At 41.7% G+C, this 13,491-nt stretch overlaps 1 protein-coding gene across 2 annotated transcripts in view; it reads right to left on the reverse strand.

The window, feature by feature from the left end:
* dip2ca (disco-interacting protein 2 homolog Ca) overlaps nucleotides 1–13,491 on the reverse strand; it is a 228,952-nt gene that overhangs the window by 115,562 nt on the left and 99,899 nt on the right. For both annotated transcript variants that reach the window (XM_034703282.1, XM_034703283.1), the window contains exon 2: nucleotides 2,380–2,451. In XM_034703282.1, coding sequence (XP_034559173.1) covers nucleotides 2,380–2,451 — 72 coding nt within the window. The remainder of the gene's footprint in view (nucleotides 1–2,379; nucleotides 2,452–13,491) is intronic.

Below are 13,491 nucleotides of genomic sequence, written 5' to 3' on the forward strand. Positions count from 1 at the left end.
TCCTCGAATCATTCAGGAAGCTGGCAGGGAAAGGTCCAGAAAATTTGGCAGCATACGTTCCCCAGTGCTCCCTTACAGGGCGAGGTTTGGGAGACTTCCAGGAGAGCAGGTAACCTTCTGAAAGGGGCTTTTGAGAGCTAATCCTTTTGCAGTAAGTGAGAAGTATTTGAACCTTGTTTGTGGGGCTGATATTAAAAAGAAAGCATGCCAGATCTCAAAATATCAAAGTTCTCTCTGGGTGGACTCGGCCTAATCTAGAATATGAAACCATGTAAATCTGGTTTACTGAGGGGAAATCCATGACTTTGAACACTGTAAACGCTTTAATCAAACCGCATCAGGCTGAATGTGTATCAAGCACTACGGATTAGCAGGCCTGAGAGCCTCGAGAAATACATCACAGGGAGGGAAACTGTGCTAACGGTGTGTGTGTGTGTGTGTGTGTGTGTGTGTGTGTGTGTGTGTGTGTGTGTGTGTGTGTGTGTGTGTGTGTTTTATAAAGAGAAAGAGACTATTGTGCTGTTCAGTGTGTGAGAGGAAGGGGGTTTTCGTGTGCACGAATGTGTGTTACGAGTGCAGGAACTGACTAGGAATGAGCAGTGTAAGGTCAGAATACAGTGTGTGAGCGTGTGTGTGTGTGTGTGTGTGTGTGTGTGTGTGTGTGTGTGTGTGTGTGTGTGTGTGTGTGTGTGGGCGTGCACTGTGGATTGCGTGTCATCCGGTCCCCCAAAGCATAGTAGGGACGACCCCTAACTGGGCCTGGATGTGAATACCAAACATGTTCTCCATCCCACACCCCTCATTCCTTCCCATAATGCACTTCCTGACATCCATCTACCCTCTAAAGACACACACACGCACATACACACACATTAACACACACGCATAAACACACACACAATAATCCAGTAATAGCTTTGGCAGGGCCTGAGTGTCTGCCGGTCTCCGGTGACGCTCAGGTCCTCAACCGTCAGTCTGATGTGGTCTCTCACTGCAAATGGACTATGTGGTTGGGCTCGCTAACATCCAGTTTGTGTGTGTCGCCAAAAACAAATCAACCCATTCGTTCATCAGTCGTAGATATTGATCCACCAGTGCAGTATGCTAGCACGCACTGATATGGTACCCCGCGGGGTCCAGTCAACCCTGAAGGGATTCTACTTCCCATAACTACCTGCTAACCATACATTATCCTGCTTATTACCCGGCTACTAACTTAGAATACAAAAAACTTGTTTTAAAAGAAATAGTCTCAGTGATTCCACATCAGTTAGTGTTCCATAGCGATGGATTCTTATCTGCCTGTTGCGGTCTACTGCTGTTGATGAATACACACAAATTGCTCACTGTATATTACAAATACATTCAATAGTGAAGACAGCTAACAGCCTCCCTCTGATGCAGGAGATTTCAGGTACTGTCTCTTTAAGGCACCCCCTCCTTACACGCCTGTTGTTTTCTGATTGTCCAGCTTCTCCAGAAGCCTAATGGGGAAGAACCAAGCCGCAACTTCCGGTCTCAAACTATGAAGCCCATGTGGAATTGTTATAAACTGCAGTTCATCGAGAATTCGCTTGAGGCTAGCTGCAGAAACACCGGAAACCACATAGACCCCAATTCAAAAAAGACGATCTTTGCAGCATTAATAAACATGTTTACAGCTTGGTTCAAAAAATGTAGCTTATCTCTCTATCGGCACACAATGTACGGGGGGGGGGGGGGGGGGGGGGGGGAATTTTTTTCTAACGCGACAGTTCAGAAGATATTAAGATTACGAGTTTTTGCCCAAATAAGGACATGACTGATTTGACTCCCGGTCGGGAACACGTAACTTGCTGGCTAGGAGGCTCAAACCCCGCCTCTTTACGTCTCACTCTGCCTGGTTGAGTTCCGCATTTCCAATATGGCTGCCGCCGTCGATTGGCTTCAAAACAGTGCTCAGGAACAGATGGGTGACATCACAGCTACTACGTCCATATTTTATACAGTCTATGGTTCTGATGAGCCTGCAGATTGAGGGGCGCCATATTGGGAATGTGGAACTCAACCTAACTTTGTCCGAGCTAGTATGAGGTAAAGAGGCGGGCCTTTAGCCTTTTCGCTAATAGCTACAGGATGCCCGCCTGTCAATCAAGTCAGCCATGCCCTTATTTGGGCAAACTTGTAAGTTTAATATCTTCTAAAATAACGAATTATAAAAAAATTCACCCCTAAGGTGTGTGCCAGGAGAGAAATGAGACCCAAACTGAACCAGGCTGTAAACATGTTTTTTTCTGCTGTAAAGATTGTCTCTTTTAATGGGTGTTTATGTGGTTTCTGGTGTTTCTGCAGTAGTTTCTGCATTTTGGTCACTTAAAAGGTGAAAGGGAGTCAGTTCACCTGGTGTTTGAGGGAAGTAGGAGCCAATCAGCTTGGACCGCTTCTTTTCATAGCCCTTCTGTGTGATGTCACCTGCAGGGGTAAAGAGAGAGAAGACATTTACTCTACAAATTCTCCTAAACACAGTGAGTTGGATCTGTTCTACTGAAGCCAGCAGCGTCATAGTGTCAAAGCATGTCCAATGTTAGAAATGTGTGTTGTCGAATCAGGATTTGTCTCACTACACGTAACTCTGTTTGAACTTGTTTAATGTTTAATAAAGCAATATATCTCTGTCTCAAAAACATCACATCTATTCATTGTGGATTAAAGTACTGTATCCAAAGTGTTTCCAGTCAAATCAAATGTTTATGCTCCAAAAAATACTGCAGTTCAAGATGTCAAAACAAAATGCCGACATAGAGAATGCTGTTTGACTTATCTCATTATGCTAACTCATTCTCTCCACTCAACCAAGACCAGATGGTGCTGTTCTGGTGCATGTGTGTAACTGTTTGTGTGTTTGTGCATACATTTGGGACTAGGAGCACTGCTGATGCTCTTGATTCACCTTTCACAGTGCGACGAACCGCTTTAAAACATGCTGACTGATAAATCAAGCCCACACCTGACGTACCGTCAGCAGATTTCCACACACACACATCTGAACCCTCTTTGAGAAACGCTGTGTTTTAACCTCCGGGGAATCCTGGCGTTTGGAGCTAACCCCATTTTAAAAAGTTTTACAAAAGAGATTTCCAACTTTAGGGTATGTGACCATCTTTGTTTTGTATGAAGTGTATACTTGAAAAAACAGTCACTTTACCTCAAGATGCATATAGAATAGAACATTAATAACGAAAACCCAGCCTGGTATGAGATAACGCTAACAACTGCTAACCTCCAAGCGTCAGGACAAACAGCAGAGTCCTCCCCTTCCCTCCTGTCACTCACTGTGGTGTTGATTTCTCTAGATTTCATTTTGCTCACACGCTTTAGATTCACTTGCATCGTTTACACTTCAGTTGACCCTTAATCCTTCTCCCGTCTTTGAAGTTGGGCTATGTCTGGGCTAAATTATGTAAAAACAACAGAGAAGCGTTTTCCTGCTGCTTTGTTGAGCATCCAGGTCCTACTTTTTCCTCTCTGTGTCAACAAGTAAAGGTGACGTGGGTGAAAGCACAAAAACCAAGTGCTTCACTGCACCGTCGTGAACGAATGTTACATTTAAAGTTTAGTCCCCTAATACAAGACTAGCCCACTTTTTCACATGTCATTTAAGGGAGAAAACTCATCTAATATTCAGAACGATGTAGTTATTTGCATTTGGTATTTTTCAACCTGACATTTTGGTCGATGATATCTCTATATGTCGGACAACTGCATGTGAAACCGTCTAAAAGCAAGTAAACACCAGCTAACGTAAACTCTGATCATGATATCCACCTCTACATCATATGTCACTGTTGCTTGGTCCACCGGGCTTTCTTGTCCACACATGTGAGGGACATGTGTGGACACGTAGCTTTAGAACATTTTGGGGGAAGAGCTTCTAAAAAATTCTGGAAAATTTAATATTTATCCCTAAAAGTTTAAATACTCTGAGTAAGCGGCTGGGTTTTGTTGTAAATTTTCACTTTTCAGGTGCAGTATCACATTTTACATGTGTTGACTGAGATCTGAGATATTTCAGATATTTCAAAGCTCATATTGGGCCTTTTGTGTTGTTCAACTGTTTTGTTAAAGGTGACATATCATGCAAAATTGACTTTTTAATGGTTCTCTACCTGAAATCTGTGTCCCTGGCATGTCTACAAACCCCCCTAGAATGAAAAAAAATCCATTCTGCCCCTGTTCTGATTTCTCCACCTTTCTGTAAATGTGTGTGAAACGAGCCGTTTCAGACTTCAGTGTTTTTGTTACGTAACAACAATATCCGGTCTCTCACGGAGTCAGAGCTCGGAGCTTGTTCAGCCCATAGACTGTATAAAATAATACTGAAACCCCTCCTCCGTTTTTCATTACCTGCACAAATGTGTGCTAACAAGGAGCTTAGGAGGGAGGCATGCTAGTTGTAGGCTGTCTTAATAAACACAAAGGTCGGTTTTACTCCCCACGTCTGCAGATTTGAAGATCTAGTGGATGATTTTTATTTATCATGGATAAGTGCTAGCGCTAGTTAGCATAGCTACATAGCTACATGTCGTAGCTGTAGCTGTGTACCAAGACACACGTCGACATACTGACAAATAAAACAACAAGAAACACAGAATCTGTGACCAATCCTTCAGAAAGGTCCCGCTGCCTTTCTGGTAGAGGTCGGTTTTACTCCCCACGTCTGCAGATTTGAAGATCTAGTGGATGATTTTTATTTATCATGGATAAGTGCTAGCGCTAGTTAGCATAGCCACATAGCTACATGTTCGTAGCTGTGTACCAAGACACACGTCTACATACTGATAAATAAAACAACAAGAAACACTAAATCTGTGACCAATCCTTCAGAAAGGTCCTGCTGCAGGCGCCTCTCCGTCAGGATCAGATTCAGAGGGTTGAAGTAACGTGGTCTGTGAGCAGCCGTGTATATCCAGCCAACATGTAAACATTAGATCAACGTGCTGGACAGCCGAGGCACATCCACTTCCTGAGGGGGCGTGGTCAGAGAGAAAACAGAGTGTTCTGAGGAGGACTGAAGAAGAGGGCTTTTCAGGCAGACCAAAATCTGATTTCAAAGTGTTTTTTTGAGCATAAACTTTAAAGACATGTTTTGGGGACCTCTTAGACCAATATATATTGATGAAAAAAGCGTGATATGTCACCTTTAAGGTTTAATTTTAGTCTAGAATTTGGAATGTGTGTCTCCAAATGAAAGAAGGCTGATATTATATTTATATATATATTTACTTCTCAAAAACTCTTCAAACCTTAAAAATAATTGACAAACTGTGGGACAACTTCAGGATCTCTTTGACTGGAGGGTGATTTAGCAGAAAGAATTAAAGATGGAGAGAGAATCAGAGCACAGAGAGACGAACGGAGCCGACCTGAGTGACGCCAAATCTGCAGCGGATTTGTCGAACACGGAGAAAAGCTGTTTGGAGGGCTGACTTGACAAATCCTCCTCAAACACACATAAACATGTGACTAAGTGGCTCAGATCAAGTAACCTACTGTGGGCACCCACGTCATCAGTTATGTCAGCGCTCTGTGTGTTAATGTGTGTGTTTCTGTTAGCGTGAAGGCAGTGCACATGGAGATAATTAGCATCTCTGAGGGGGGATCTGACCCCGCAGAGAAAAAGAGAAACTGGTAAATTCTTCAGTTTGAGAACAGAAAAGAGACGCAGAGGGAGGTCGAGACACGAGGGATCACTGGAGAGAGGTCTGACCTCGTCTTCAAGATACTAACTTAACACACACACACACACACACACACACACACACACACACACACACACACACACACACACACACACACACACACACACACACACACACACACACACACACACACAGAGCTCCCCATGGCTTATTTGGGATTTTATTAGGAAAAGCAGTCAAAGTGAAATGAACGTGTCAGTCATCATGCTGTCCTGTTAAATACTGTAAGAGCTGTGTGTTAGGAACGTCCATCTAACAAGACAGCGAAACAGGCAGTCAGTCCATCTGTCAGTCAAACAGTCAGTCGGAGAGACAGGCTGTCAATCAAGCTGCTAAAGAGCTAGCATATGCTAACTTCAACATTGACAGCAGCCGTGGTTGCAGACACTTGTTTCTTATTCAGATCTATCTATTTATCACAGTCTGGTGTTTGTATTATACATTTCAGAGGAGTTTTATACTGATTAAAACATGCTTTTATTTTGAAGGAGGTAGGCTATTATTTATGTTACTATATCATTTATTTGACTTCCTTTTTGTTTGATTTATTGAATGTTTACATTTTTTTTCTTGGGACGTACGTGACATGTATCGGCAAATAGGTTATCAGTCAGAATATCAGAATATAGGTTGCACCCATAGACTGTATAATACATGGACGTAGTATACGTGACGTCAACCATCTGTTTCTGAAGCTCTGTTTTGAAGCCAATCGTCAGCAGGTGCCATATTTGAAATGCTGAACTCAACCTAACTTCGTCCGAGCTAGTGTGAGGTAAAGAGGTGTGCATCTCTTGACGAAGTTAAAGAAGAAGAGGAACGGGGATGAAGGAGCACGTTTGTTAAGATGAAGGGATGAAGACTTTAAATAGAGGCAGGTCTCTAGCCTTTTCGCTAACGGCTACAGGGTGCTCACCTGTCAATCAAATCAACCATGCCCTCATTTGGGCAAAACTTGTACGTTTAATATCTTCAAAAATACAGAGTTATAAAAAATTCCCCCCGTACAGTGTGTGCTGATAGAGAAATGAGCAACTCAGACTTAAACCGTTTTTTGAGCCAGGCTGTAAACATGTTTATTTCTGCTGTGAAGATCGTCTTCTTTGAATTGGTGTGTATGTGGTTTCTGGTGTTTCTGCAGCCAGTCTCTAGTGGACGCTCAAGGAACTGCAGTTTTTAACACTTCCGCATTGGCTTCATATTTTAGGACCAGAGGTTGCCGCTTGGTTGCACCCAAATTAAAGACGCAGATTGTTTTTGAGGAGTCCGGAAGGAAAAAAGTTTAAGGAGGATGGCTTCACACAAAGTCCACAAGGTGTAGTATTTGGGCAAAGTTATGTAGCTATAACTTGTACCATCTGTCAGAAAACACTCAAAACTGAGCACATTTTATTCAACAACTCCAATCACAGAGTCTGTGGGTAAACAAGGTTGGTTTGCAGAGTGCGCCTAACATTAGCAGAGCTAGCACCACCAGCATTAAGCCCTCCTTGCAGGTTAGCATCCATATGCCTGTGCTGGTTCCTCATTGCTCTGGTGGAGTGGTTAGGTCAGTTAAACCAGACACAGCCTACATACAACTTCATCTCCATTTACTAGATCAACATACTGACAAACCATGCCGTGCTACAAGATGACATTTGTTATCTGTGCTTGTTTACATCCTGGTAGTAGAGCTTTATAGCATTAAGGCAGAAACCACTACATCTCTGGATAGTGGTGGGAACACATTATGAACATTATCAACTTCTTATTTAAATAAAAAATGTGGAATATATCTGAAATATAATCAGTTTTAGCGATCGAGAGCTGGTTATCAGACATCTGCATCAACTGAAGAACTCCATAGTGTGCATCTCTTGACGAAATTAAAGAAGAAGAGGAACAGGGATGAAGGAGCACGTTTGTTAAGATGAAGGGATGAAGAGCTTTAAATAGAGACGGAGGAAAGAAGAGAGGATGACTCAGGCTCTGTGACTGCTCCAAACTCTTCCCTCCCTCCGTCTGACTGTCTCTTTTTTCCGTTACAAACAAACAGTTTTCTGGATGATGTTACAACACAGTGATCACACACACACACACACACACACACACACACACACACACACACACACACACACACACACACACACACACACACACACACACACACACACACACACACACACACACACACACACACACACACACACACACACACACACCCCTAGTACGACATGTTTCACATCAGAGACTAAGACAAAACCTTTGACTTCAGACTCCCTGAATCACACAGAGAGAAAGCTGGACGGTTCGACCTGGAGAGGAGATCAAAACTAACAATTAGATGAAGAAACAGCGGGAGGAGGAGGAGGCCTGAAGACGTCATATGTTGCATCCTCAGATAAATGAAGGCAAGAAACACTCCCTCCTGAAGTTTCATTTCTAAACTCAAAAAGTCCAAATCCAAACTCAAAGAGAAGACGCTCACAGCTGCATGTCGTCTCTATGAGCCTCCTATTAATAATAGATGATCAGACGTGTCCATACAGCAGGCTGCTTCCTCCGTGACGTCAAGCTTGCTGCCTCTTAAACTTGACCTTGAAGTCACTATCGCAACTGATGATGTAACAACCAACAGATTATACAAGAACTCACTGAATGAATACAGAATATCCCCTCAGTCCAGTTTAGTACAACCACACTCATCTCATCGTCATATCTGACACAATATTTTGATTAGTTAAGATGAACCTTACGTCTCTGTTGTGAAACCATAGACTGTATAAAATATGGACGTAGTATCCATGACGTCACCCATCTGTTTCTGAAGCGCTGTCTTGAGGCCAGTCGTCAGCGGGAACCATACTGCTGCTGTTGAGCAATTGTGACGTAAAGAGGCAGACTTTAAGCCTCCTAGCCAACATCTACAGGGTGCCTGTCAATCAAATCAGCTGTGCCTCTCATTGGAAGACTTGTAATCTCAATATCTTCAAAATTCAACCCCCGTACAGTGTGTGCTGATCGAGAAATGAGCTATCCAGACTACACTCGTCTTTTGTACCAGACTGTAAACATGTTTAGTTCTGCTGTAAACATCGGCTTTTTTGAATTGGTGCACGTATGTGGTTTTCGGTACTTCCAGAGCCAGCCTCAAGATGAACTGCAGTTTTTAGCACTTCCTCATCGGACTCATATTTTTAGACCAGAGGTTGCCACTTGGGTGAAACCAAACAACGACACAACTTAAGTTACAAACTAACTTCTTTAAACGTATGGTTTAGTGACGACTTTACACCCTCACTTCTGCAGAGCTCGTGCAACAGGCCACTGGACTGTTGCTCAGTGGTCCAAAGTCCTCTTTTCAGATGAAGGTTAGCATTTCTTTTTTAAATCAAGAGTCTGGAGGAAGAGGGAAGAGGCACAGAATCCAAGGTGCCTGAGGTCCAGCGTGAAGCTTCGTCAGTCTGTGCTGATTTGGGGTGTTAAATCTCATCTGCTGGTGTTGGTCCAATTTGTTTTATCATGTCCAAAGTCAACACAGCGTCAACCAGGAGGTATAAAAACAACTTCATGCTTCATCTGCTGACAAGCTTCATGGAAGAGCTGGGTTCCTGTCCCAGCATGACTGTGCACCTGCCCACAGCGTCAAAACTTCCACCAAAGTATACTGATCAATGATACTGGGGGCAGCCAGCTCACACTCGACCCCAAAAACACAGACCAGCCTGAGGCCGCTAAGCGGGCTTCAGTAACACCTCAGCAGAGCCACAGGCCGGTCACCTCCACGCAACGCAGCATTGATGCAGCAACTAATCATAAAGGAGCAACCAACAAGTACTGAGTGTATACATGAAGAGAGAGAGAGAGAGAGAGAGAGTGTGTCAGGAGACACGGTTTGCACGGAAACACCAGGCTGAGCTGCTATGACCATATACAGTAAGACGGGGAGAGAGAGAGAGAGAGAGAGAGAGAGAGAGAGAGAGAGAGAGAGAGAGAGAGAGAGAGAGAGAGAAGCAGTACAAGCAACAAAAAGGACAAAAAGAGAGGGATGAGAGAGAAATATGAACAGTTTGCAAAATAACTAAAGAGTGGACTGAATAAGAAAGAAAGAGTGATAAAAAGTGACACTGATAAAAAAAGGAGTGAGACAGAGAGAGAGAGTTGCATCTTTCCAGCACCTAAAAAGGAAACAGAATTGACTTTAATGTTTCCACACTGCAACGCATAGAGACAGGAAGAGAGGCAGAAAAAGAGGACAAAATGGAGAGCACGGAAAGAAGTGTGTGAAGAGAAGAGGAAGAGAGGGACTACAGGAGAGAGGAAAGCAACAACAAAGGGTTAAACTGTACTAAAAGTGTGAGAGAGAGGCTTCTTATTGTCATAAACATGGTGTTAAAGTGATGGAACTTATTTGTGACATCTTTAATATCGTCAATGTTGGACAGAAACGTCGTAGCTCCATTAATCGATCCTATTGATCTCCCTTTATGTCCGTCAGTAGCTTTAAAAAAGCTTGTGGTTGTATCTTATGCAGTGTTTAGCTATGCAACTGTTTCTTACTTCCTGGAAAATCAAATTGTACGCAAAGTTATGTAAAAAGTAAAAATTGTGCATCTGAGGCGAAAAACACAAAAAAAGTTACAATTTTACATCTGAAAAAACGCATGATGAAAATCGATATTGTGCATCCGACATGAAAATTAATATCAAGAAAAGCATACAAATTTTGATTTGAGCTCAGGAGGCTTTTTTTAACAAGGTAGCACAACACGATAGAACACCGTCAGCGATAAGCAACAGAACCCAACTACCCTACTGTACAGATCTACATACTCCTTCTAAAACATGATTTATGATCTCTTTAGAGTCATTCAGGAAACATCAACATTAATCAGTTTAATACATAGACTGTATAATAAATGGACCTAGTCTCCATGACATCACCCATCTGTTTCTGAAACCCTGTTTTGAAGCCAATCATCAGCGGGTGCCATATTGGAAATGGTGAACTCAACCTAACTTCGTCTGAGCTAGCGTGAGGTAAAGAGGCGGGCCTTTAGCCTTTTGGCTAACAGCTACAGGGTGCCAGCCTGTCAATCAATTCCGCCATGTTCTTATTTGGGCAAAACTCGTTGGTGTAAAATTTCTGAGAATACCAAGTTCTAAAAAATATCACCCCCCGTACAGTGTGTGCTGATAAAGAAATGAGTTACTCAGACCTAAACTTTTTGCAAACATGTTTATTTCTGCTGTAAATATCGTCTTTTTTTGAATGTTAACTTAGAGAGTAGGGATGAGTCGTGATTTGAATAATTGTTTGAAAATAAAAATTCGAATAGCTCACGGGACTATTATCTCGACTTTAATCTGTTCACTTTTTGACGTTGAATATTAAAAAACTGCAATAATAAAACAATAATTTTCATAATAAGAGCGTTCTGCAGGGACAAAGAGTTCTGTGAGGAACTTCTTAGATTGAGTGGAAACTTTCTAATTAAAAGTGCAGTATCTAGATCATATCCATACGTATATCATATCTACACCAACTCTCTCCTCGTGTCTGCAGGGGGTGCCGGGAGGTATTTGATTGATTGGTGAATAGTTTGATTAATCTGAAGTTATTTCGCAGCAGATGATTGAATAGTATTTCTACTTGAAATGCCCATCCCTATAAGAAAGGTATTTTCTTTCCACTGAGTGAAATATCATTCTGTCAACTGTCATGACACTGTCTGAAAAATGATTGTCCACGAATACTAAACTGAAAACACAGAACAAGGACAGAAGACTGAACACGACTTTAATCAACCACATTTTCATAATAATGAGAGAGATCAAACCACAGTCACATTTCTCAAAACCAAAAATTTGTTGGCCCGAATAGTGAGATCAGTCCACACCAGTGTCTGAGAGACAGACTCGGTGATGACACTATTTCACCATGACATCATGTTTTCTGCAGAATACATGGAAACTGGAGCATCATCAGCCAATAACATCATCCAAAAACACACTTCCTGTTTAGCTTCATGTGCATCTTCATTGTTTTTACGTCCATAAGCTGTTTGTTAAATTCTGTGTTCGACAAACACTGACCAAAAGAAACAAAGAGGACGCTGAAGCACAAACACACACACACACATACACACATGCTGCCAAACCCCTGTAAAAACACACACCTACACGTACACACAGCTGAGCCGAGAGGAAACGCCCAAGGACTCCCCCGAGTATGAGAGCAAGGAAAGCAAACACACACACACACACACACACACACACACACACACACACACACACACACACACACACACACACACACACACACAGGCAGGTTCAGTGTGCTGTTTGAAGCAGCAGGTGTTTACAGTAACACAACAACACGCTGAGTCAGAAACTGAAAATTACCTCCACACAGGTATACACACACACTCACACACAAACAGGAAACAGCACCTATACAGGCACACCAAGCTTGTTTGTCACTACACATTTGAACTTTGCGTTACACGGTTTTAAATTTCAGCGCTGTCTGACTGTCAGACAAGGAAAACGAAAGAAATCGTCAAAGAAATAAGAAAAACTGGATTTTGGAATTGAGATTTTTTAAGACCCAAACAAGCCTTTGACTGATTGTGTGTCCCCTCTAACTCTGTTTTTGAATGCATCTGCAGTAAAAACATTTAAATAGAAACCAGAGGAGGTCAAAAAGCTCTCAGGATTAAAGTTGTATCTCCAAACCATGCTCACCCTGGACATGTTTGGACAGCGGTGTCTTTAATAGCATGGACCTCAGTTCATATTAGTTTTAATAATAACTGAAGGCCTTTTTGTCACTAAATTTAAGTTTAAAGTTTATTTAAAATAAAACTGACTACATGTAGTTCTCTTGTTAACCAGGGTTCATAGGTTCTAAAATTATCCACAAAAGTCTTGAATTAGACTTTTAAAATTCAAGGTCGTGACATGTCATCAAAGGTTGTAGGCTACATTTACAGATATCTCAATATTGATTTTTTTTCTCATAATTTTGACTTTTTTCTCAAAATCTAATAATTCTGGCTTTTATCTCATAATTCAGATTTTTTTTCTAGGAATTCTGACTTTTTCTCATGATTCTGACTTTTTCTCAAAATTTTGACTTTTTCTCGTACTTCTGATTTTTTTCTCAATTTTGACATTTTTTCAGGATTCAGGTTGTTTTCTCATAAGTCTGACTTTTCTCGTAAGTCTGACTTTTTCTCATGATTCTGACTTTTTCTCAGGTTTCTCATGATTCTGACTTTTTCTCAGGTTTCTCATGATTCTGACTTTTTCTCATGATTCTGACTTTTTCTCAGGTTTCTCATGATTCTGACTTTTTCTCATGATTCTGACTTTTTCTCAGGTTTCTCATGATTCTGACTTTTTCTCATGATTCTGACTTTTTCCTCAGGATTCTGTTTTCAAATTCAACAAAGACCTTTTCATTTAAAGAATTATGAGCAAAAGTCAGAACAGTCACATCCAGTGGTCCTATTCCTCTTCCATACACTACGAAGGCCTGTTCAGAAATATTTGAAGCTGTGCTGAAAAAAAGCACAAAAACTGCAGGAAACACAACACAGCTCTCCAAACAAGTACAATAACATGTCCCTAACCCTCACCCTAACTACCACCAATACAAAGACGTAAGATAAGTGTGAGTGAGTCAGAGTATTAAACACATTTCTGGTGCTTTTAGCGATTTCTATGACGGCTAGTTAGAAAAATACATGCTAACCAAAGTTCATGT

The sequence above is a fragment of the Notolabrus celidotus genome, chromosome 15 (genome assembly GCF_009762535.1).
Source record: "Notolabrus celidotus isolate fNotCel1 chromosome 15, fNotCel1.pri, whole genome shotgun sequence".
Classification (NCBI taxonomy): Eukaryota; Metazoa; Chordata; class Actinopteri; order Labriformes; family Labridae; genus Notolabrus; species Notolabrus celidotus.